This window comes from Macaca mulatta, chromosome 3 (assembly GCF_049350105.2).
Source record: "Macaca mulatta isolate MMU2019108-1 chromosome 3, T2T-MMU8v2.0, whole genome shotgun sequence".
Classification (NCBI taxonomy): domain Eukaryota; kingdom Metazoa; phylum Chordata; class Mammalia; order Primates; family Cercopithecidae; genus Macaca; species Macaca mulatta.
This window is the reverse complement of record NC_133408.1, coordinates 9138599-9162563: the sequence shown is the minus strand read 5'-3', so window position 1 is coordinate 9162563 and position 23965 is coordinate 9138599. Positions and strand designations below refer to the sequence as shown.

Here is a 23965-nt window from a genome sequence, read left to right as displayed (position 1 = left end):
AATGTTTTATTTGGGTTAGCCAGCTCTCTCACAAATAAAGGGCCTGAAATTAAACTGTCTTTATGAAAATATTCAGCAAATGATACCTCTGGCTTATTCCAGTGTTCAGATTCTTTGCCATGGAAAATGGAAAATGAGTCCCCTGTTGAGCCCAGTATCTGTTTAAACTTGTCTTTGTCGAGTAGAGAAGGGTTGATGTTCTATGAGATTTAAAAAAAGTTTTTAAAGAATTCGCATCGAGGAGTAAAGGGAACAACTATGCAAACCACATTTAGAGATGGAAAACAATTGTTTTTTTTTTAGTACTTATGGAATTTCAAACAACAATAATGGAATAGAAACATAGGGAAAAAGCTACATATCTGACCGCAGAGGCAAATTGCATTATTACACGCTCACATGCAGTGCAAATGTGGATTGGTCTGTAAAGGAACACTTGTTGCTTTTCTAATGCATCGTAGGGTGAGAGGGGCACCTCTCCAATTTGCCAAGGCATCACTGGCAAACTCCAGCACCGAACGGCTTGGGGAAATGGAGTTCTTTGGAAGACAGGTTTTTGGGAACTGCATCCCCAGAAATTCTGGTTCAGTAGCTCAAGTGTGGAGCCTGAGAACCTGAATTTCTGATGATAGGGGTGCTGCGGTTGGATGAGGGGAGAGGGGTCACACTATTCTATGCCACCCTGTCTTCAGTAGCCAGTGAGATGGATAACTCATCTCAACATATAGCATGACCACGAAGAGAGATACCTACCCATAAAATGGACGAAGATTCACAAAAGCTTGTTTCCAGCTCTCACCTTGTTACTGGCTCAGTAACCTTGAACAAGTTACTCAAGCTTTTTGAGCCTTTTATCTCCCCAGATATAAAGTGTAGAGTTTAGACCAGATCAGCACTCCTCAAAGTGTTCTCAAATGTCACAAAAAGGCTAAACACATACACACACACACACACACGTATATATAGCTACAGTCAAGCAAGTTTTATAACTGTAGGACATCTCAGAAACTGTAGTAAACACATGTGCAATGTGGCTCTCCAAAGAGTGAAAACAATGGGGTGTTTGGGGGCTCAGCTTCAGCTCCGGTAGGCAAATCCTTCCAAAATTATTTAACCACAAATCCCTTTATGTGTGTGGAACACCTGAATCACACACTTCAGCAAGAGAACGCCTTATGTCCTCCAGCCTTAACTTTCCCAGCCTAGAATCTCGGTTCTCTCCACAGTCCTCCAATGTTCCCAGCCAGGCCAATGCTAAACGCTTCCCTTAATGATACCCATTATCCAAGGAAGAAACCTGAGAGCAATTTTCTACTGATTGTTTGCTTTTTTCCAGCAATTCTCAACTTTTCGCCAAGACATTACACCCGAACTTCTATCCCCAAGGAAATATTTTCTAACTAAAAACTCCACCTGGCAACTGCAGTGCTTATAGATTTAACCCCAGTGACTCTCCATTCCTTTGTTTGAAAGTAATGAGAATAAATTTTAGACAATCGAATTTCTTGGCTTATTCATGTCCTCCATATTCCAGATAACTTTTAAGTGTTGAAAAGTATAGTGGTTTTCCAAGTGTAGTCTGAGGTCTAACAGCATCGGGGATATCTGGGAAACTGTCAGAACTACAGACCCTCTGGCTGCACCCCAAACCTGCTGAATTGGAAATTCTGAGGTGGGGCCCAGTAATTTGCATTTTTATCAACCCCTCCAGGTGATTCTAAAGGGCACTGAAGTTAGAGATCCAGTGTTGAGATCAGAAGCATGGACTATGGATTCCAACATACCTTGTGCTATATCACAGTTCCTTTGTCTGGAATATGGGAATAATAGTAGTACCTACTTCAGAGTCTATGTGAGAATTAAATTAATATATAATGCCTAATATCAGGCCTGGCACAGGGTGAGCAATGAGTCAATTAATTATAGCTGCTTAATCTATAATGGATGCTGACACGTAGTGAGCAGGAACTTAGCTTTGTCACACTGCACCATGAGACTCCTTTGCAAGCTAATGCCGATGATGGTGGTTAGATGGGAGTGCAGCCATGGGAACAGACAGAGCTGGTTTGCTCACCAGGTGCTCCATTTGTTAACTTTGTGAATGCATGTAAATTAATTTCTCTAAGCTTAGTTTCCTCACCTAGAAAATAGAGAAAATAATTTCTTCCCAAAGTAAAGAGAGGGATTCAATAAGATAATATCTATAACTGCTTTGAAAAGTGCCTGGACCTTTTTAAGTTGTCCCTTCCCAAATGAAAGCTATCAATGACCTAATGATAGTGGTACCTGGGCAGCCCAGTGTGTCTATGTGATTACAGATCCTGAGGCCACTAGGTCCTTAAACTGGGGCTTCTTGCTCCACAAAATATTAGAATGATAGGATATGATGCCCTTACAACTTTCCCTAAAAAGTTATCTTGTCATGATACATGTAAATATTGACTCAGAAGTAATCAAAAGAGAATTAGTCACCTTTTCTATGTTGTTCTTAGGGTTAAGGCAAGCCATTCTTTCCATTACAATCTTGTTCAATTTGGGTTCTTTTTGTATTCAGTGTTTAGTCATAGACCAACATTCAGAGTTTACATTAAGACTATTTCAGAACTCAGTTGGGTGCAGTGGCTCTCAACTGTAATCTTAGCTGTTTGGGAGGCTGAGGTGAGCGGATCACCTGAGGTCAGGAGTTCCAAAACAAGCTGGCCAACATGGTGAAACCCCATCTCTACTAAAAAATACAAAAATTAGCCAGGCGTAGTGGCGGGTGCCTGTAATCCCAGCTACTTGGAAGGCTGAGGCAGGAGAGTCGCTTGAACCCAGGAGGCAGAGGTTGCAGTGAGCCAAGATTGTGCCACTGCACAATCTTGTGACAGAGTGCTGTCTCAAAAAAAAGAGGATATTTCGGAACTTTACATCTTTCCTTTAAATGCAGTACCTTTTAGGTCAGGCGTATAATCCTAAGATAAAAAAATATGTGTTAATAGTGAGTGTCTCTGTGGTTAGGTTTCACTAGGTTTTGCCTTGCTAACAACTCTAGGAACTGTGTGGCTTACAGCAACAAGAATTTTTCTCACCTGTGTTTCAAGTCGGCTGTAGTTGAATTATGGCTCAGTTCCAAGTTTCCTTCTTCCCACTTAACCAGAAAGAAGGAACAGCCCAATCCATGACCCACCCACATGCAAGGCAAGCCATGTGATGAGCCCGACACCTCTCTTCAGGCATGGTGTGGGTCACTGCTGCTCACACTCCATTGGCCAAAGCAGGTGACAGGGCCACACCTGACACAAGGGAGCAGGAAACACACACCCCATTCCCACTACACCCCGGCAGGGACAGGCCCAGGGAAGGATCCTTTGTGGATGGACTCAGCCGAGAGGCACAGCAAATAGTTGCGAGCAACATACATCAACCACAACCTCCCAAATTGTCACAGCTTTACCAATAATTTCCAAGTTCAAACATATCTTCCAAACACAGGCCACTGACAGGAAACTAGCTTACAAGTGTGCTGTCATCTCAACTGGTGCTTCCCCTGAAATCCTGATAATTCCCCTGGAGGAGAATGAGTGATTCTGGAGCCTCCAAGGAGCTGTCATTCTTTCTGGGCCATCCTCAGTCCTCAGTAGTCTAAGGAAAAAGTGCTTTTGCAGAAGCAAAGTAGAATTTCCCCAGGAGATACAAACCAAAGGATTGCCTTCTGGAATCTGCTGAGAATCCACTTTGTCCACTTTACTCTTTTTCAGTGAACATGTCTGTTTCTGAGGCCACTTGGCAAAGCCATCTGTGCCCTTGGTTGGCATGGATGAGTTAAAAGCTGGACTTAGAACAGTCAGACCAGCTTTTAAAGTGGATCCTTCACTGCTCTGTAGTGTAGGGAGGAAAATGGCCCAAGGCCAAGGCCAAAGGTCATGGTGCATGTGCTCCTGTGACCACAGTCAAGGGAGCCCAAGGAGGAGAGCGAAGCCTTTATTCTCAATTGTTTTAAACCTCCTGAGCTCACTGAACCCCAAGTAGATTCTCGTCAAGCATTTTTTTTTCTACTTAATATTTAAAACTGTGATACTTAAAGTCAAATTTAATCCAGGCATTTTTTATTTCTGGACAAAGAGATCATTGAAAAATTAATTTAACAGAAACATTTGACATGCAAAAAAGCAAAAAAGCTTTTTAAGCAACTTTTCTTACAAACAGGAAGTTATGTCTTTTCAGAGCTTAAAAGTGAGATCCACCACATGTTAATTTTAGTCTGGAAATCCAAAGTTACGATATGATTTAGATTTCACTAACTCAAATCCAAAGTTATGATTTGATTTAGATTTCACTCTTTATACCTCATCACCCTGGTTAATGGGCATGGAATGAGGTCACTGAAGGCCTGGTTGAGGAACCCTGGTTTTGGGGAGCCACTGTCTCCCCATTTTTCTGTAAGTGAAAAATGTCTTTTCTGTGGGGCCTTTGCTTTGTTAGTTCACTCTGAAACACAGAATGAAGTTTCCTCGAGATGGGCAAATTGAAAACCTCCAAAATCTGGCTTAACAGAGCTCTAAGTTTTAAAGACATCAATGTTGTACTTACTAGGAATTAAAAAAAAAAAAATCATTCTTAAACTGAATTTATTTTCCCTAACAAAGCATCCATGTGACAGCTTGACCATCCCCATTTTATGCATACTTTTGAAAAAAAATCTTTTTATTGAGGTACAATATACATATATAGTTTACTATCTTTAGCATTTCAAGTATACAGTTCAGTGATAATAAGCACGTTTCAATTCTTTTTTTCCCTTTCACCCCGCTTCAAAGTCTCTAGTAACTATGAAACTCCTCTCTATTTTCATGAGATCCACTTTTTTTTTTCCCCCTGAGATGGAGTCTCAGAGTTTCACTCTGTCGCCCAGGCTTGTGTGCAGTAGCACAATCTCGGCTCACTGCAACCTCTGCCTCCTGGGTTCAAGTGATTCTCCTGCCTCAGCCTCCTGAGTAGATGAGATTACAGGCACCTGCCACTACGCCCAGCTAATTTTTGTATTTTTAGTAGAGACCATGTTGGTTAAACTGACCATGTTGGTCAAACTGGTCTCGAACTCCTGACCTCGTTATCTGCCCACCTCGGCCTCCCAAAGTGTTGAGATTACAGGCATGAGCTACCATGCCCAGCCGAGATCCACTTTTTTAGCTCCCACATATGCGTGAGAACATGTAATATGAGTCTTTCTGTGCCTGGCTTATTTCACTTAACATGATGGCCTCCTATTCCATCCATGTTGCTGCAAATGGCAGGATTTCATTCTTTCTTATGGCTAAATAATATTCCATTGTGTATATACCACATATTCTTTATCCATTCATCCATTGTTAGACACTGGGTGGATTCCACATCTTGGCTGTTGGAAATAGTGCTACAATGAACATGGGAGGGCAGGTATGTCTTCAAGACACTGATTTCATTTCCTCTGGATCTATATCTAGTAGTGGGATTGCTGGAGCTTATGGAAATTCTAATTTTAGTTTGTTGAGGAACCTCCATACTGTTCTCCATAGTGACTGCACTAATTTACATTCCCACCAGCAGTGTAGGAGGGTTCCCCTTTCTCCAATCTGGAGGAGCTCATTTTTGAGACTTAGAGAAAAGTGATAGCATGTACACAAGGGTTGACTAGCATAAATAAGGGCTGAAAATCTCTTATGGGAATTAAAGATTTATCTGAACTTAATTTTAGCTAATGTTTTTACTAGAATTATTTATATATATTTCCTAAAGCTATAAATGTTACAATACATGCTTATATATTCTACAACATATACTATTTATATAACACTTATAATAATACTTGTTAGTAATATGTTACAGTTTTGATCAGATTCTCCATATATTCCTGCTTTAAAACATCCATGGCCTTGAGTCCCTGGGTAGTTGGCATTCAACTATGAGGATGGCAGAGGTTGTACATTCCTGGAGTGGATACACAGCTGTTCTCAGTGCCTCTGTGAAATGATGTTATTTTAGGATGCTAAGGGAAAGTTGAGCCATAAGGCTCTTTGTCAAGGGGAAACCGTATATCACGTGTGGTTCCCAGTGTGTGTTCCTGGAGCACCAGAGACACCATCACCTGAGGACTCGTTAGACGTGCACATTCTCAGGCTTCACCCCAAACCCGCTGAATCAGCAACTCCGAGCCTTCCAGGTGATTCTGATACGGCTAAGCTTGAGCCCCTGCGTCAGGGCGGTTGCAGGCATGGGCACAAGAGCCTTGCTGTGGAATGTACCACTGCCCTGTGTCTGCTGTTGGGAACTTAGGCAAGTCGTTTACCCTCTCTGTGCCTCAGTTTCCTAATCATGGGGATAATGATGGTGCCTACCTCTCAGGGTTGGCGTGAGGGTTAAATAAGTTTCCATGTGGAAAGCACTTAGAACAGTGGCAGGCATGTGGTGGTTTAAGTGTTATCTATTTATGATGATGATGATTGTCATTATCGATTTGAACTTTTATTGCTATCATAACTTCTCTGAATAGTTATCACATTATCTTATTATTGCTATAGTTACTATTTATCTGCATCTTTCCCACTGTGGGCCACTCTGGCTCCATTCTTGTCTATTATTTGCTCATGTATTTCTTCCAACCGGTCAGTAGCTTTCCGGTCATTTCCAGGTTGATTTCTCTGATGGAACAGTGTGTTCCAGCTTGCTGTGGTGGGTTTTTGGATTGTTCATCCTTTTAAGAGCCTCTGTCTTTGATGGAATTTTTTTCCTCCCTCAAGATGGCAATGGGTACTACCCTTCCATTTCCCATTCTCCTTGCTGTGTCCCCAACACTGGAAGTGTAGTTCTCCATATAGCTAAGTACCTTCTGTTTCATTCTGTTTCAGAGTGTGTTTATTTTCTTTCCTTTAACTTCAGAAAACAAATGCTCACAGCATAAGCACTCAGTGACCTCAGATCGTAAATCTTTTACTGGTTTGAAGTGGGAGAAAGTGATACTGACCTATCCATTCAATAGTTGTAAGAACTTCACTTAGGTAGATATCACCATTCAAAGAATTGCAACCCCAACCCACAAACTGAAACGATACAACAAAAACTGCAGAAATAAACATTACTTCCAGAAATTAAAGAAAACAGATAATGGTTTATGTGAAATATTGCTTAGCTGGGAGGATTAACCCTTTTCCCATTTGCCTTGAGAATGCTCACTGGCATCGCTTGAGGCTGCAGCATTTACCTGGAGATGATTTTGCTACACAGTATATCTCTTTTATTATTATTTTCATGTCACTCTAGTATATCAACTTTGGAAACAAAAGACATCATTTTCTTTATAACATTCTGTTTTTAGTAGTGGTATTTTTATTCACCAAATATAGTAATTCTCGATTGCTGAAAATGTCAAATCCTGGAAAACACAGCGTTCCTATACATGATGTTAACATCGGTCTCCAACAGTTGTTGGCCAAAGATTCATTTGATGAATCCGATTTTTCTGAAATAGTAGATTCCGATGATTCAGATGATTCTGATGTTAGTTCTGTTTAGAAATAACTCCAAGAACGATTTTTATGTTTTATTTTCACATTGAAAATCAATCAGATTTGCTTCAGCCTGGAAAAACATGTTTATGTAAAGTTAAATGAGCACTGGTGGCAAGTTGCGCTTTTTTTTTTTAAAATGGGAAAAAGGTTAAGATAGGGGAAATTAGAAGAAAATATTCTTCTCTCATTCTTTATGTTTTTATCTTTTGGGAAACTGTTATTGTTGCTTACCATGTTAGAAGTTAAGCCAGGTCTATTGAAGAATCACTAAGGGAAAATAACCTAAGGCAGTAACATAAAATTATATGAAATAAGAGTATGTATCAACAATGGTTTAAACTTCATGAAAGAAGTCTGCTGAGGAATAAAATTCTGTAAATTAAGAGCCTATGAGGAAGTGCAATTCCTAAAGCCTATGGGTAAGATTGATGGGCACAAGGAAGATTCTGGGTCTTCATAGAGCACTGACAAAGAGGTCCATTGCCAAACATGCTGTGGCCACACTGGCAGGATCCAGCCTGTAAGAAGCTGCACAGGTTAATCTGGAATACTTCAACTATAAGAGAGTAATAACTGTAAGTAATTGGTGGATCAGAAGAAATGTAGGAAGTATAAGTGTGCCTATGTGTGTGTGAGGCATAAAAACATATGGGTGGAGACAGATGGATGACAGATAGATAGATAGAGATGATAGATAATTGATAGGTAATAGATCAATAATTGATAGATGATTGATAATAGGTAGGTAGATATTTAGACCGGTAATAAATAGATAATAGATTGATAGGTGATAGATAATAGATGATAGATTAGATAGATAATTGATAGATAATAGATTGATAGAAGATAGATAAAGGCAGATAGCTTAGGAAGAATTATTTTCAAAAAGTAGATGCAAAAGAACCTCTTGAATTTAGAGGAGATTACATGAAACTGTGAATGTTTAAGGGGATTTTGTGGTGGACTGACAGGAACCCTGGGCTAGCTTCCAAAGACTTTGGACCTCGTTCTTTCTGCCAGGACCCAGCTGTGTCAAGTGGGATGGTTCTGACAATCTTTTCCACTCTAATGTCCTATGACTCAACAGTAGCAATGCATTTCCACAGGCGGTAAAAATATTCTAGACTCTTCCCTTCCAGCGCTCACTGTTTACTTCCTCTGCATTTCCCCTTCCTGCCTCCCCGTGTGCTGGTCAGTTCATAGCGGGCCTCAATGAGGGTGGGTTAACCCTCTCTTTCCAGGGTGTTTTGCTACGGAGCTCCCTCCAGGGGCTGGGAACTGTGTGGTGAGGGCTGTGGTTGGGGTTCAGCTTCCTTCTTAAATCGTTCCTTGAGCCTTTACCCTATTCTGTGCAACTGCGCCAGATTTCCAGGGATTGGAAGGTAAATGCCACGGCGTAACTCTTAGAAAATCATCGGGGCTCAGTCTTACTGGGGTGCACTTGGTAACCACCTATGAACCCATGTGTCCCTCTTTCTTTCAGGCAGTAGCAGAATCCCATGGTAGCCAGGTGGGTGAAGGGGAGCACGGACGTTCTACCTGCCTTGAAGAAGACACCTGACCTGCGGAGTGAGTGACCAGGTAGTAGAGGGTTCTGAAGGCATCACACACTTGAGGGAGGGAGGAGGACAGAGAGGGCTATGGCACCCTTTGACTGCTGACTGCCAGCTGCTGTCTTTCCCACTGAGAAATGCTGCCCCCAACACACCCAGAAGCTCTAGGTCTTGTCCTGTGATTTCTGTCCACCAAGCCTTGAGAGGAGGTATGATAGATGCCATGAAGTCCAGCACTAGATACAAAGGACTGCAGCAAAAGTGCTCTCAGCAGAAAGAGGAAACAGGTCCAGTTCATCCCAAGCCTGGCTTGCTGCCCCTTTGAAAGAGAGTATAAAACAGAAGCTTCATGGTGCTGCCTTCATAAAAACAGAGCCAAGCTTTCCAGAATCTGGCAGAGGGCTGAGTGCCCGCAGGACACTTGTGTATCACTCACACTGGAAAACTTAAGCCTCTGTTTTTATTTCAGTGGCTTGAATGGCATGCAGTTTCCTCAGCAGTTTAAAAAAAAAAATGCATGCAGTCACTTGCAGACAGGCTGCATTTGTCTCTGCTGGTGCTCACGTTACAAGCTTGTCTGTGCATTTGGGCATGCCAGCATAGTGTTTCATTTCCAACCTTTACTGTGGTCACTTTCCTCTTCGTTGTACTGAGAGGTGTTGCTGAGGGTATAGTAAGGCCCTAGTTTATCAATTATATCCTGTACTTTTCTTCTAACTTGATCCCAAGAACAGTGGGATTTGCTTCCAGGTAAACAAATTTTGAATAATTTATGGCCCTTCTTTGCAACAAAAATGAAAACGTGACTTTCTAAGGAAAAATCAATTTCAGGGGGGCATTTAGTAAATAACACAGTCTTAATTATGTAACAGGAAAATTAAAATGCCCAGCAGACCTTTTGCATCCTGAACAGGTGTTTGCTGCTAATGGATACAGTTTCCATTTCCTTGAAGGGATTTGCCCAGAGGATTACTTTCAAAACTTCTATTGAGATAATACTGCTCTAACAGAAAGAGCATTGCATGAATCTGTATATCAGTTCCTTAATAAAAGGGAAGTTTTTTAAATTCTTAAAATACCAATGAGGTGAAGAAAAACATGCCGCCCAGGTAAAGTTACTCTGTCATCACCCACATTATCTTTTTCAAGGAATGTGGGGGAAATGTATGTCAGTCACCAGGCAGGTACTATAAGACGCTAGAGGCCTCCCAGACAGCTTGTTTCCGGCTGTTAACATGGAGCAGAGCGTTCCCTGGGGCTGAGCATGGAAGCCCAGCACTTCTTATAGGTATGTCTTTCCTACTACAATATTAGATGCCTACATTTACTGACTTTTTCATTTGCTCTTTTTTTTTTTTTTTGAGACAGAGTCTCGCTCTGTCGCCCAGACTGGAGTGCAGTGGCGCGATCTCCACTCACTGCAAGCTCCGCCTTCCCGGGTTCCCGCCATTCTCCTGCCTCAGCCTACCGAGTAGCTGGGACTACAGGCGCCCGCCACCGCGCCCGGCTACTTTTTGTATTTTTAGTAGAGACGGGGTTTCACCGTGTTAGTCAGGATGGTCTCGATCTCCTGACCTCGTGATCCGCCCGTCTCGGCCTCCCAAAGTGCTGGGATTACAGGCGTGAGCCACCGCGCCCGGCCTCATTTGCTCTTTAAAATAGATTTCTCCTGCTTGTTCTGCTTAGTTCTACGGAGTAAGGTAGAATTTTGGTGCCATATCTAAATATCATGTCTAAAATGACATTGGAAGCACTTTTCCAAGAATAACCAGCATATTGATCAAGTCATTAATAAAGCCTAATTATTTGCTATAAGAATGTTTTAGGTTGTTTCATAACTGAGTTTTTTCCAAAGTCATAACAAAACTAGGAGCAGTTGTAGATTCTTAATTATTCATTAGATTAGGGGGAAAATGAATTGCTATTACAGAGAATATCATGCAAAAAATAGGTTTTAAAAAATGCATTACTACTAACTGAGTTTTAAAAACCTATACTAATATTCTCCATATCAAGAACTGTTTCATGGGTGGTAGATTTTAGTTATAGCAGTACTGGACTAACACTCAGTCAATAATTTTAAATTTTCTATAATTGAGAATACATAGTAGCGGAATATAAGTAAACATATTACTCTGAGATATATGCATAAGAGTTTATCACAAAAAACAGCATAAAATTATTTTTTTGAAATACGAGGCTCTGTTTTAACACTTTACCTTATTTAATAGTAACAAAATCCCTGAGGAATAGGTTGTATTGCCATTTAAAACATTGGAGAGTGGAGGTCCAGAGAGGTTAAGTAGCTTTCTCCAGGTCACACAGCTGATGAATTGCAGGGTCAGCATTTAACTCCGGTTTGCCTTTCTGCAAAGTCTCTGCTCCTCACTCTACCCTACTGACCACCTAAGTACAGATCAGTTAGTCTTGCCTTCAGAATTCTCCTTTCTTGTATACTTCCATGTACATTCACACTTACTTCACATGATGATCCTGTTTTCTGGAAGTTCCACCATATAGGGCGATAATGAAACGTCCTTGTCATTTCTCTAAGTATTTCCAGAGCCTGGCAATGGATGCCATTCACATCAGCATGTCCAGCACCCCCCTGGTGAAGCACACTGCTGGGGCTGGGCTCAAGGCCAACAGACCCCGCGTCATGTCCAAGAGTGGGCACAGCAACGTGAGAATTGACAAAGTGGATGGCATATACCTACTCTACCTGCAAGACCTGTGGACCACAGTTATCGACATGAAGTGGAGATACAAACTCACCCTGTTCGCCGCCACTTTTGTGATGACCTGGTTCCTTTTTGGAGTCATCTACTACGCCATCGCGTTTATTCACGGGGACTTAGAACCTGGTGAGCCTATTTCAAATCATACCCCCTGCATCATGAAAGTGGACTCTCTCACTGGGGCATTTCTGTTTTCCCTGGAATCCCAGACAACCATTGGCTATGGAGTCCGTTCCATCACAGAGGAATGTCCTCATGCCATCTTCCTGTTGGTTGCTCAGTTGGTCATCACGACCTTGATTGAGATCTTCATCACCGGAACCTTCCTGGCCAAAATTGCAAGACCCAAAAAGCGGGCTGAGACCATCAAGTTCAGTCACTGTGCAGTCATCACCAAGCAGAATGGGAAGCTGTGCTTGGTGATTCAGGTAGCCAACATGAGGAAGAGCCTCTTGATTCAGTGCCAGCTCTCTGGCAAGCTCCTGCAGACCCACGTCACCAAGGAGGGGGAGCGGATTCTGCTCAACCAAGCCACTGTCAAATTCCACGTGGACTCCTCCTCTGAGAGCCCCTTCCTCATTCTGCCCATGACCTTCTACCATGTGCTGGATGAGACGAGCCCCCTGAGAGACCTCACACCCCAAAACCTAAAGGAGAAGGAATTTGAGCTTGTGGTCCTCCTCAATGCCACTGTGGAATCCACCAGCGCTGTCTGCCAGAGCCGAACATCTTATATTCCAGAGGAAATCTACTGGGGTTTTGAGTTTGTGCCTGTGGTATCTCTCTCCAAAAATGGAAAATATGTGGCTGATTTCAGTCAGTTTGAACAGATTCGGAAGAGCCCAGATTGCACCTTTTACTGTGCAGATTCTGAGAAACAGAAACTTGAGGAGAAGTACAGGCAGGAGGATCAGAGGGAAAGAGAACTGAGGACACTTTTATTACAACAGAGCAATGTCTGATCATAGGAGTGCCATCCAGGTTTAACCCTGCAAGCTGTTTCCACATCAGAACTCCCATCAAACACAAAGATTGCTGTGAAAACGAAAATGTGTAGATGCACTCTCAAAAACTGCACGGACATACAAAACCAATCTTTCCCTTTGATCTTGTGGCTAAACCAGCATTTCTGTGTTTGAGAGATTTCCTTTTAAGTGCTTCGAATGAAAGTGAACTCTCATAATTCAAATTGTATAAAATAAAGCTACATTTCTAAGAGCTTGGTGTAGGGCAATTGGAATAGTGTCCTGTTAGATAAACAGACATTTAGCAATGCTGACATTAAAAGGAAATGTATTTCTATACAAGATTATTAGCTCTAATATAAGATATTTATTTAACCAATAACCTTATGGCCGAGAGTTGAATTGTGGTTCAGTATTCATTGATCTACTGCTTTAAAACATGCTGTTTTTGTTCAAGCAGGAAAAATATTATATCTAATGATGTCTATTTGGTAATACCTAAAAAGAGGTAGAGCGACTCTCTATTCACAAAATATAGTAATTTCATTTTTACCTTTCTTCAGTGGACTGAATTGTATGGAAGGAAATCGATCAGATCTGTCATTCACAACTGTGGAAACCTACACAAATGGGGCTGATGCCATTGTTTCCTCTATTTTTTTATTTTATTTTTATGTTTTGGAATTTACTATCCTCTTTCCATTCAAAATGTTTCCATTCAAAATGTGGTTCACAGACCCACTGCATCAGCACCATCTGAGCGTTTATTCGTAACGTGTAGATTCTCAGGCCCCAGCCAGACTTACAGAATTGGGATGTCTGTATCTTAACAAGAACCCCAGATGATTTGTATACAGATAAAAGTTTGAAAGTTCTGCTCTGGACAATGTTTTCAAAGCAACTTTCCGAAGCCATGTGGAAAACTGACTCGGTGGGTCCCGTATCCCCGTGGCATCCAGACCTGGCCCCTCTCCATTTCATTATTATTGGCCAATATTTCTTTGAGCCATTTCATTTCTTGTCTATTAAAATGCCTTGCCCATAAAGGAACTGCATAGAATTATCCCCTGACATTCCAAGAGCAAAATAAAGCTCTTGAGAGTAATTGCTATCTCAGTCATGCTTGCTGATTACAGTTAGCACAAAAGAAAAATTCAGCTGCCTGACAATACAGGAAATGTTCTCAGATGCTGAAGTTTGTAAGGTCCGGTGGGGCCATGAGGAAGAAGAGGAGCTGAAGGTAAGGAACTCATAAACAAGATGACTCTTTGACGCATGAACAAGATTTGAAAATCTCAAACCTGTAAAGAATACCCCCGCTATTTAAATAAAGCTCATACCAAGAGGTAACATTTTGCCCCGGGCAAAATTCAGGGGTCGAGTGCCCTGCATTCCTTTGAGGCAAAAAATAACTGGTCTATGACTGGTTAAATGTCCAAAAGGTGAATTCTCATTTCATTCAAACAAAGACAGATTTGCACGTTCACTCAAGCAGAATGTGGCCATGAATATTCAGTCCCTGCATACGTACAAAGATGTACACATGATTCCCGCCACCACACACACATACACTCACACACACGCACGCACACACACACAGGCCCTGGCTCTTCAAGCATAATCATGGTAGTCATCAGTGAAAGACATTTGCGATTAAGATAGCAAGTCCTTGACAAATATATTCATGTCTATTTGGTTCTATAAAAATATGAACATTGGGACTCAAAGAAAATGGGGAAAATAAAGTGGATTCAGATAATCAGTGAAATGATGGTATAGATTACAGTAGATCTGCTATATATTGATGTTACTGCATTTGCAAATGTCCTCCCATTAAACAGAAAATGTGGCTAAAACCCCTGGCCTGGAACTGAACTAGTTTAAGGTGTGTGTAAGGATAATGGGAGTAAAGTCTGTGAAAGTTTAAAGAACAATCTCAATCCATGAACAAGAGGGAGGATGTTGTCTTTAATTATTTAGGTTTTTTTTTCCTTGTCTGTTGATAAATTTATGGAAGGTTGCTTTAGATCTCCATTCCTTAAAAAATATTACATGGCAGTGTAGTTAGATATTATCTCTTTTAGTTATTATACTTGCTATTTTTACTGTATACTGTGGTATAATCAACAAAAAATAATTCCATGGGCATGTTTACACCTTTTCTGTTGCACTATTAAATTCTTTTCACAGTATTTATATCAATGCTAATTTAAATGTGATGCTGATTAAAAATCTTGCTCATTTATATTGTATCTGGTACAAGGACATAGCATAAGATTCAGAAAAATTTTTGTATTGTCATTTAGCGTATCAATTTCAGCCAAATTTGGAAGACTTGATCATCTTACCTTTTGCTCTACACACTCAAAACAAATACTGGAGTAGAAATATCACCTTAAAATATATCTTAATTTACATTTAGATAATATTGAAATCACATTCTATTAAAATTGGAAATTTAATTCAAATAAAAATCAAACAAAATAGTTGTTTCAATTTATCTAAATATCTGGTCTTAAAAGTGCCTTAAGAGTGTCTGGTTTATGGCCGGGCGCAGTGGCTCACCCCTGTAATCCCAGCACTTTGGGAGGCCGAGGTGGGCAGATCATGAGGTCAGGAGATGGAGACCATCCTGGCTAATACGGTGGAACCCCGTCTCTACTAAAAATACAAAAACTTGGCCGGTCGTGGTGGCGGGCGCCTGTAGTCCCAGCTACTCGGGAGGCTGAGGCAGGAGAATGGCGGGAACCCGGGAGGCGGAGCTTGCAGTGAGCTGAGATCCGGCCACTGCACTCCAGCCTGGGCGACAGAGCGAGACTCCGTCTCAAAAAAACAAAAAGAGTGTCTGGTTTTTAAGAGTGTCTTAAAAACCAATATATGTATAAGTCAACAAATCATATAATATTCAATAAATAGCGCTGAAGTTGTATCTGGTTTGAAACTTACCATTTTCCTCGAACCTTAACTATTATTACTTTGTACATAATACTTTCATGTTACTATGCTAACAAAGGATTTAGGTAGCAAACTTAATTTATTATATCTGGTCAGTCTTCTGCTTAAAACAGATTCACACTCAACACCCAGCTAAGGAGGAGCCAAAGTAGTGGAGTATTCCTGACCCAAAAAGGCATTTGAATTTTGAAACATTTCTAACGTGTTAGGTTTTCTCAATGAGTCCATTAAAAAACGTTGTGTTCCATTTGAGAAACCACAGAGTCAACAGCAGTAAATCAGTGTGCCCCACAAGCCGTGTCTTATTCAGCAATAAAATAGACGGTGCTCACATGGTGCCTGGCAGACAGTGGCTCTGGACAGCAAAACACTGAGTCACCCAACCCTACTCCTTTGGGATGGGGTGGGGAGTCATGCATTGGCTCCCTTTTTCATCCTGGGGAAATTACAACACAAAGCAGAGTGTCTAGAAATCTAAAGAGCTGGTTTAAGGTGAAAAAAATGCCATGAATTAATGAACCAGATATTTAATAAATCAAAACAACTGTTTTGTTGGATTTTTATTTGCATTAAATTTCCCAATTTTTAATAGACTGTGATTTCAATATTATCGAAATGTAAACGAAGATATATTTTTAAGGTGGCATTTCTACTCCAGCATGAAAAAATAGTGACACTCACACTCTAGTATTATTCTGTCTCCTTTATTTGAGTCTTCAATATATATACCCCAGCTGGAGGGAGAAGAAGAGAAGAGAAAAATGAAAGCACTAGGGCCTTTGACTAGGTTTGGTTCTGTATGCTCTCAGGATGTTCAAAAGGTCAGACATTTGACCACATGGCACGGTGAAGACTCTCAGGCTCTCAATTTTGGCTTTCCTTCTTGCTAGACTTTTCTTCGCCTATTAAATTTCTGAAATAACTAGTTTTATCATAGCTTTCCATGATGCAATTTTTTTTAAGTGAAAGGTACTAGCATTTCCAGTGGTGATTTCCAGGTTCTGTGGTGTGCACTCGAAGTCTGGTCTCTGACTGTTAAACTCTGGCTAGGTACAAGATGATCTTAATTTTCTTCCTCTGGGGAAGACTGACTTACACTTGAAGCTCAAAAGCTTAACATTCACTTCTAAATGATTAACTTCATACACTTTACCCTTTGTGAATTTCAATTTATTTTTTTGTTTTTCTTTTTTCCTTTTTTTTTTTTTTTTTTTTTGAGATGGGGTCTCGCTCTGTTGCCCAGGCTGGAGTGCAGTGGTGCAATCTCGGCTCACTGCAAGCTCTGCCTCCCGGGTTCAGGCCATTCTCCACTTCTGTCTCCCGAGTAGCTGAGACTACAGGCGCCTGCCACCATGCCCGGCTAAGTTTATTTTTGTATTTTTAGTAGAAATGGGGTTTCACCGTGTTAACGAGGATGTCTCGATTTCCTCACCTCGTGACCTGCCCGCCTCGGCCTCCCAAAGTGTTGGGATTACAGGCATGAGCCACCGCGTCCGGCCGAACTTCAATTTATCTTTAATCAAAGTGACTTCCAGTCAATCCCTGGACCTGCAGGCAGCAATGAGTGGTTTTCTACTCTCAAAACCAGTGTGACTTCTGAGTAGTAGTAGAGTCTCCAGAGTTGGAATTTGCAATAAAATTGCATGATTAGAAATTAATTGGGGTTTTAAAGAATAAGGAGTTATTTGCCTTCTTAAGCTACTAGTATTTGTCAGTAAACTCTGTTTTAATTGGTTTTGGTTTTTTTGTTTTTTTTTTGTTTTTGGAAAGGACAAAGCCTTTGTCTTCAGAGCAAAAAGAGGAATTTGTGGACATTCAGATAGCCACATATTGAGGGCAGGAACTTTTACTTTTCAATTGGTATGTTGACAGTGTGTAAAAATAGAAGACCAAGAGAAGGCAGTTGATTGGAGTTGATAATTAATAGCTAGTAAAAATTACAAGAATGGATGATGGAAGTCAAAGGACAGAACTGATACATGAATATAAAAGCCAAGGATGTCATGTATGTAGGTCAAGGCTTTGTAATCTGAATATAATGCCCGCAAGCTAGGACTGCCAGGCACTCTGTATGTGCAGAATATGTCCTATATGGAGTAATTTTTGATTTGTGTGGACTTTTGAAGATTACCTTAAATGTCTTATATGCAACCTTTTTTCCCCTGTATATTACAAAATTGCCTTGGAAATTAGACAAATCTTCAAACTTAACTGAAACTCCTGTCCTGAATAGTTATTTGCCAAATCTGACAAACTTACAAAGAGTGTTCGCATAATCCCAAACTATGCCCACTTCCAGAAGAGAAATACATGCTTCTTTATTTGGAGTTTATGATATTCATACAACTAGTAGTAGAGTCAGGGAGTATTCCAGAAACGTATTTCCCTGGCTTGCCCAATTATCAAGGGAAATTTTCAGCTGAACACCGGGAACCCAGTCAACGCAGTCTTTGACACTCCGGCGTGCAGTGTGGAGCAGCGTGCACTGTCTGAGCCTCCACAGTGAGGAGTGGTCTTCCCTGGGGCTTCACCCGAGAAGGATGGGCTCAAAGTCGCCCTCCACGTGGGTGCACAGGAGCCCAGATTCTCAAACCCCAGTTGCAGAATTAGGCTGATGGTTTTACAAAAGAGTCCTCCTAAAAGTCCATCATCAAGTTTTGTTTGGTTAGCAACGCTTGCCACATGATGTAGTACTTAGCTATAATTTTATCTTTATTCAAGGCCAAATCTTACCTAGTGTCCATGCCCTCCTACCTACTTAAAATTTCTAATTTCACCCTCAAAAATATTTAAGTAAATAAAAATTAGATCTACTCAAAATTAGACTCCAAGGGAATTACTATCGCTGATTATAGAGTATCTATTTCCTTAAAACAAAAAATCAGAAGTTGTTGACTCTGAGCTAGGAAATGCGTGATCTCTCAGCTGACTGTTACTTTATGCAAATTTACTTAATATTATCGAAAAGTAAAGAGCTTCCAAGAAGGCGATTGGAGGGAAGTTCAAAGGAAAGATTTTTTTCATTCGCTGTAGTTTTAGCTGTATTCTTTCATCTGCAATCAAATCTCAGGATTAAGGATGTCGTATTAAATCAAATCATTACAGGAAGTATGACTGTATCAGCGGCTTTTTACACAAACAAACCTCCAGATCACAAAAGGAAGCCGTGTTTGTGTGCTGACGCGAAGTGTTACATAGCAGCCAGGAGAGGAAGGATAGCAGCCGACTTGGATCCATTTTTGAGGAATGATTTCTGTAAGGTGTCATGGAATAGTAAGTTACAGAAAGGAGGCTTTTGTAAACAGAATCTCCATTCCAGAAAGACGGACTCCAAAATACTACTTAATGAAATTCATGGGAACGTTATGGTAATGGAAATCCCAAATGACGTACAGATTTTATATGCAAACAAACCCACTACTTGTAACTCCCGGTAGTGTCTACTTACCAAAATCTTGATCACACTTCGGTCTCTTCCTATATATAGAACCACATCTGATCCTTATACAGTGTTGCAATATTTATATCCTTGCTTTCCCATGGTTCTTAAGCGAGTCTTAAGCTTGGATTTGCTCCAGCAGAATGGTGGTTCGTGTTTCTCAAGGCTGAGCTACTATTTGGTGCATGTCGGAAATCTCACACTAACTGTGGATACTCTGTCATCACTGAACCCAATCATACAATGACCAGACAGCTTTAAATACCTACTTTTGTATGCTATGAATTCATCCCTTTATTTGTCAAATCCTTTATTTCCATATGTGGCTCTGTCACCTTTTTTTTCTCTTCCAATAAATGGAATTACTGTAACTTGTGAAACAATGGCAAACACTATAAAGCTAATTTTACAGTCTTGGGTTTCTTTTTGTTTCACTGGAATGGTAATGGTGTTATAGTGGTGCTGTGACAGACAAAAATCTAATATGTCCTTAGAAAGTTCAGAGGTGGACTTACTTGAAATAACCTTTTCCAGTGATGGCAATCACAATAATGTGGGATGAATGGGTCCTAAAAACTTATCAAGGTGTTACTATATATCAGTACCTAAAGAAATGTATTTTGCTTCTTTCCAATCACTGAATAGAAAAAGAAATCCCTGCCTCATTGCTCCTTTTTTTTTTTTTTTTTTTTTTGAGACAGTCTCACTCCATCACTCAGGTTGGAGAGCAGTGGCTCACTGCAATCTCCTCTTCCAGGATTCAAGTGATTCTCCTGCCTCAGCCTCCCAAGTAGCTGGAATTACAGGTGTGTGCCACCACGCCTGGCTAATTTTTTTATTTTTAGTAGAGATAGGGTTTTACCATGTTGGCCAAGTGGGTCTCAAACTCCTGACCTCAAGTGATCTGCCCACCTTAGCCTCCTGAGTAGCTGTGATTACAGGCATGAGCCAGTGAGCGCAACCTCATCTCTCTTTTTTTGCCTAATGCTCTCCTGCTCCAGAATGATTATCTCATTTTAGTCAATGATTAAAAATCAAGCAACCATTTAATAACAAACATCCTTTCAGCACTGCAACCCTTACCAAAGTGCCTTTTGTGCTATTGCTCTTTTACTTGGATGGATGAAAAGAAAGAAAACACTTAATTACATAAATCCTACAGGCATTAGTATGGGTGTGACTCTAAAGCGGCACACCTAATTAAAACCCAGGTAGCCGAGGTATGCATCCAAATGGCAGTAGTTATCCTCCAAGCAGTTTCCTGGGAAAACTACACACACATGCAACAAGATAGTTGCCACAGCTCTGAACATTCCAGAGTGTCTCTCTTAGAGCCCTCTCCTTTGGAGTCTTGGCTCATTCTTTGTAACATTCTCAGGGGTGGCCAGGCTTTGTTCTTGGAGGGAGCATGTGACAGCTGGAAATAAACAAGGCTGGTGCAGATAGTAGGAGGTCAACTTTGGGGATACCGTTTGAACAAAAAGGCAAAATGTTTTCTAGAAAGTGCACAGTCATCTGGAACACAGTCATGAAGCTAGCCAGTGGGACACATTTCATTTTATTAATTTTAATTTGCATGGAAGTTTTCAGACACATATTATTTTCTACCCCATTATCTCAAGCATTGTTTGTCCTTCCAGGGTGGCCTTGGCTGAGAACTGAGCTAACCACATCCAAGCCATAAGGCAGCATTGCTTTCACCACACCATGTCCTTGAGGCAGAAATAAGGGAATTTGTCATAGCAACGTGGGAAGCTTTGGTTCTGGTCTGGATATACAACATCCCGGCAGGCATCATTTCCCTTCTCAGAAATCCTGTCTTCAGAAATGTTAGACAAACAACTTTCATGGTTTAATTTTTCATGAAAAAGTTCATATTCTCCCCCCAGAAACTCTTACATTGTTCAAGTGATTATTTTCTAAATTAGTCTATTCCTTTATTGGAATTTAACACTTGCATGATAATGTTAGCTGACAAGGTATTTGTGTGACCCAAATGTGTTTTCACCCATCCTAAGGGCTGCTTTCCGCATCTTTCTTAGTTTGCCTCTATTGAGTCTGCCAGAAACTCTTACTCTTTTTAAGATTTTGTTCACATTTTTATTTATTTATTTTATTTTTTGAGATGGAATTTCCCTCTTGTTGCCCAAGCTGGAGTGCAGTGGCGCGATCTCAGCTCACTCAACCCAACTCCACCTCTTGGGTTCAAGCAATTCTCCAGTCACAACCTCCCAAGTAGCTGGGATCAGAGGCACCTGCCACCACACCCAGCTAATTTTTGTATTTTTAGTAGAGACAGGGTTTCGCCATGTTGGCCAGGCTGGTCTCGAACTCCTGACCTCAGATGATACGCCCACCTCAGCCTCCCAAAGTGCTGGGATTACAGGTGTGAGCCACCACGCCCAGCCCACATATATTTTTAATTAACAAATAATAACTATATATAGTTAGGGATTACAATGTGATATTTTAATATATGTATACATTTTGGAGTATTTATATCAAGCTAATGACATATCCATCACCTCATATATTTTCTTTTTTGTAGTGAGAGCATCTAAAATCTACTCTATTAGCAGTTGTACTTGCTCTTGACAGTGTACTTCTCTGTAAACTCTGTTTAACGTGCCCACTCAGCGTGTGATTTAAAGATCTACAATAAAGAAGTCCACTACGACCAACAGACTCACAGCTTCACAGCAGCCCAGAACAGTGTGCTTCTCCTTACCCCTGCCCCCATAGTAAGTCTGGCTGACCTGCTACACGTTCAAATGTGTTGTGGCGTATTTTGTTGCCAGCGTGCCTCTTCTGCTCACACAAGCCACACACACACACACACACACATACACACATACAAGTCTCATGACATCTGGTCACATCTTAGATATCCAGAGAGCAAACAATATTCATATTTGTAGGACTCTGATTGCTAAAAACAACTTCAAATATTCAATAGTCCATATTATACCCAATGAAAGGGTAGAAGAAGGACATATGCAGTTATCTACACTTTGCAGAAGACACTGCAGCCCACTGACGTCACTTCCAGAGTGACCCAGTGAGCCACTGGTGGCAGTCTGGGTCTTTTCCTTCTTTTTTCTTTTTTTCTTTTCTCTCTTTCTCTCTCTCTCTCTCTCTCTCTCTCTCTCTCTCTCTTTCTTTCTTTCTTTCTTTTGAGACAGGATCTTACTCTGTCACCTGGGCTGGAGTGCAGTGGCGTGATCACGGGTCACTGTAACGACTTCCCGGGCTCAAGCAATCCTCCCGCCTCATCCTCCTGAGTAGCTGGGACTGCAGGTGTGTGCCATCATACCTGGATAATTTTTAAATTTTTTTGTAGAGATGAGGTCTCAGCTTGTTGCTCAGGCTGGTGTCGAACTCCTGAGCTCAAGTGATCTTCACCTTGGCCTCCCAAAGTGTTGGGATTACAGATGTGAGCCACTATGCTCAGTCTGGATCTTTTCCTTCTGGCCTAGTGTTTTATCTCCTAAATTTACAACATGGAAATCTCGTGGTGGAGCAGATTTCCATGTGAAATGGATCAAAATCAGGGAAAAAGTGATAGCAGAATAGATAACCCAGGTGAAAGCATGAGGCTGGGAGGCTGGATATATTGCCTAAAGGCCTAACATGCTTCAAAGGGTCTGTTATTTAGAGGCTGGGAACATGGGATAAATATCTTGAAGGTAGAGTAGATATGAAGTGATCAATCGAAAAGGAAAGGGCAGAGGAGTAAGAATGGCACTCATCGAGATGAAAACAGAATCCACATCCTGCTGTTCATGTAAGCATACACAAACGGCTGACCAAAGACTAGACGTGGGGTGACTAAGATTAAGAAATCCTACAGAAAAGTCGAGATGAACAAGCATTCAGTTCTAAAGTCCTCACATTCATTATGATTGCATCATATGAGGCTCAGAAAAGTTGAGTAATTTGTCCAGTTACCCACCTACCGAGGCGTAAAGCCAGGAGTGGCCAATATAAAAGCCTGGCTTTGTCTCCGTGTTTTGTCCTGCCTCCCAGGTGGACCATTATAGGGTGCATCCAAAAAAGCATAGGTGATTTGGTGGTTGATACTCTTGGAGCCAAAGCAGCATTTACTTGGTGCTCAAGTGTTTCCATCAAGTGAAAACAAAGGCATGGTTGAATTGCGGTGTCACCACAGACGACTGGTGGGCGTTGAATTCATGCTGAAGAGCAGCGATGCAAATAATAAGGGATTTCGCCAGTGTGCTGCCTGTTGTGAATAGAGCAGTGAGCTTTCAACTGAATGTTTTGCTGAGTTCTAAAAACCTGATTTGTAAGGATTTATACTGAGCTTCTCAGAGAAACTTTAAGGTAGGTAATCATTTTAAGGTCTTGGCTGATTGAGTCAAGAGACAAAGAGAGCTTTGTAGAGACAAGCAAACACTGCAGAATCAGTGGAGCTGGCTGGAATCCGACACTGAGCTTACAGGGCCTAAAGGGAGCAGGTGAGTGGCCCCAGCACAAGGAGTCACTGCGATTACAATCACCAGGCCTGGGGCAGGAAGGCTCAAGACCTAGACACCAAGAAAAGCTAGAAACGCAGGGCAAGAGAACAAGGGGGCCCTTAGAATCTGACTCTAGAAAGATGTTCTAACAGATTGCTCTTGGCACTAGGGAAGACCTGCCTACAAATCTCTCAATTTCACAAGCAGATAAATAAAGAGGTGCAAATAGGAAAGAAGTGGAGTATGAACCCACAACACATGATGGAGATCAAGGAAGTAGAGCTTCAGGAGCAGAGACCCAGACCCAGGGCCTT

At 41.2% G+C, this 23965-nt stretch overlaps 1 protein-coding gene across 5 annotated transcripts in view; it reads left to right on the top strand.

The window, feature by feature from the left end:
- Positions 1–19590, top strand: part of KCNJ15 (potassium inwardly rectifying channel subfamily J member 15) — a 54449-nt gene extending 34859 nt beyond the window's left edge. For 4 of the 5 annotated variants that reach the window (XM_015132902.3, XM_015132903.3, XM_015132901.3 and 1 more), the window contains 2 exons: positions 9010–9107; positions 11634–19590. In XM_015132902.3, the coding sequence (XP_014988388.1) occupies positions 11652–12779 (1128 nt within the window). In that variant the 5' untranslated portion in view covers positions 9010–9107; positions 11634–11651 and the 3' untranslated portion in view covers positions 12780–19590. Of the gene's footprint in view, positions 1–7783; positions 8909–9009; positions 9108–11633 lie in introns of those variants that run through there. The other variant, XM_077997911.1, reaches the window with a different exon arrangement.
- Positions 19591–23965: the final 4375 nt, after the last annotated feature.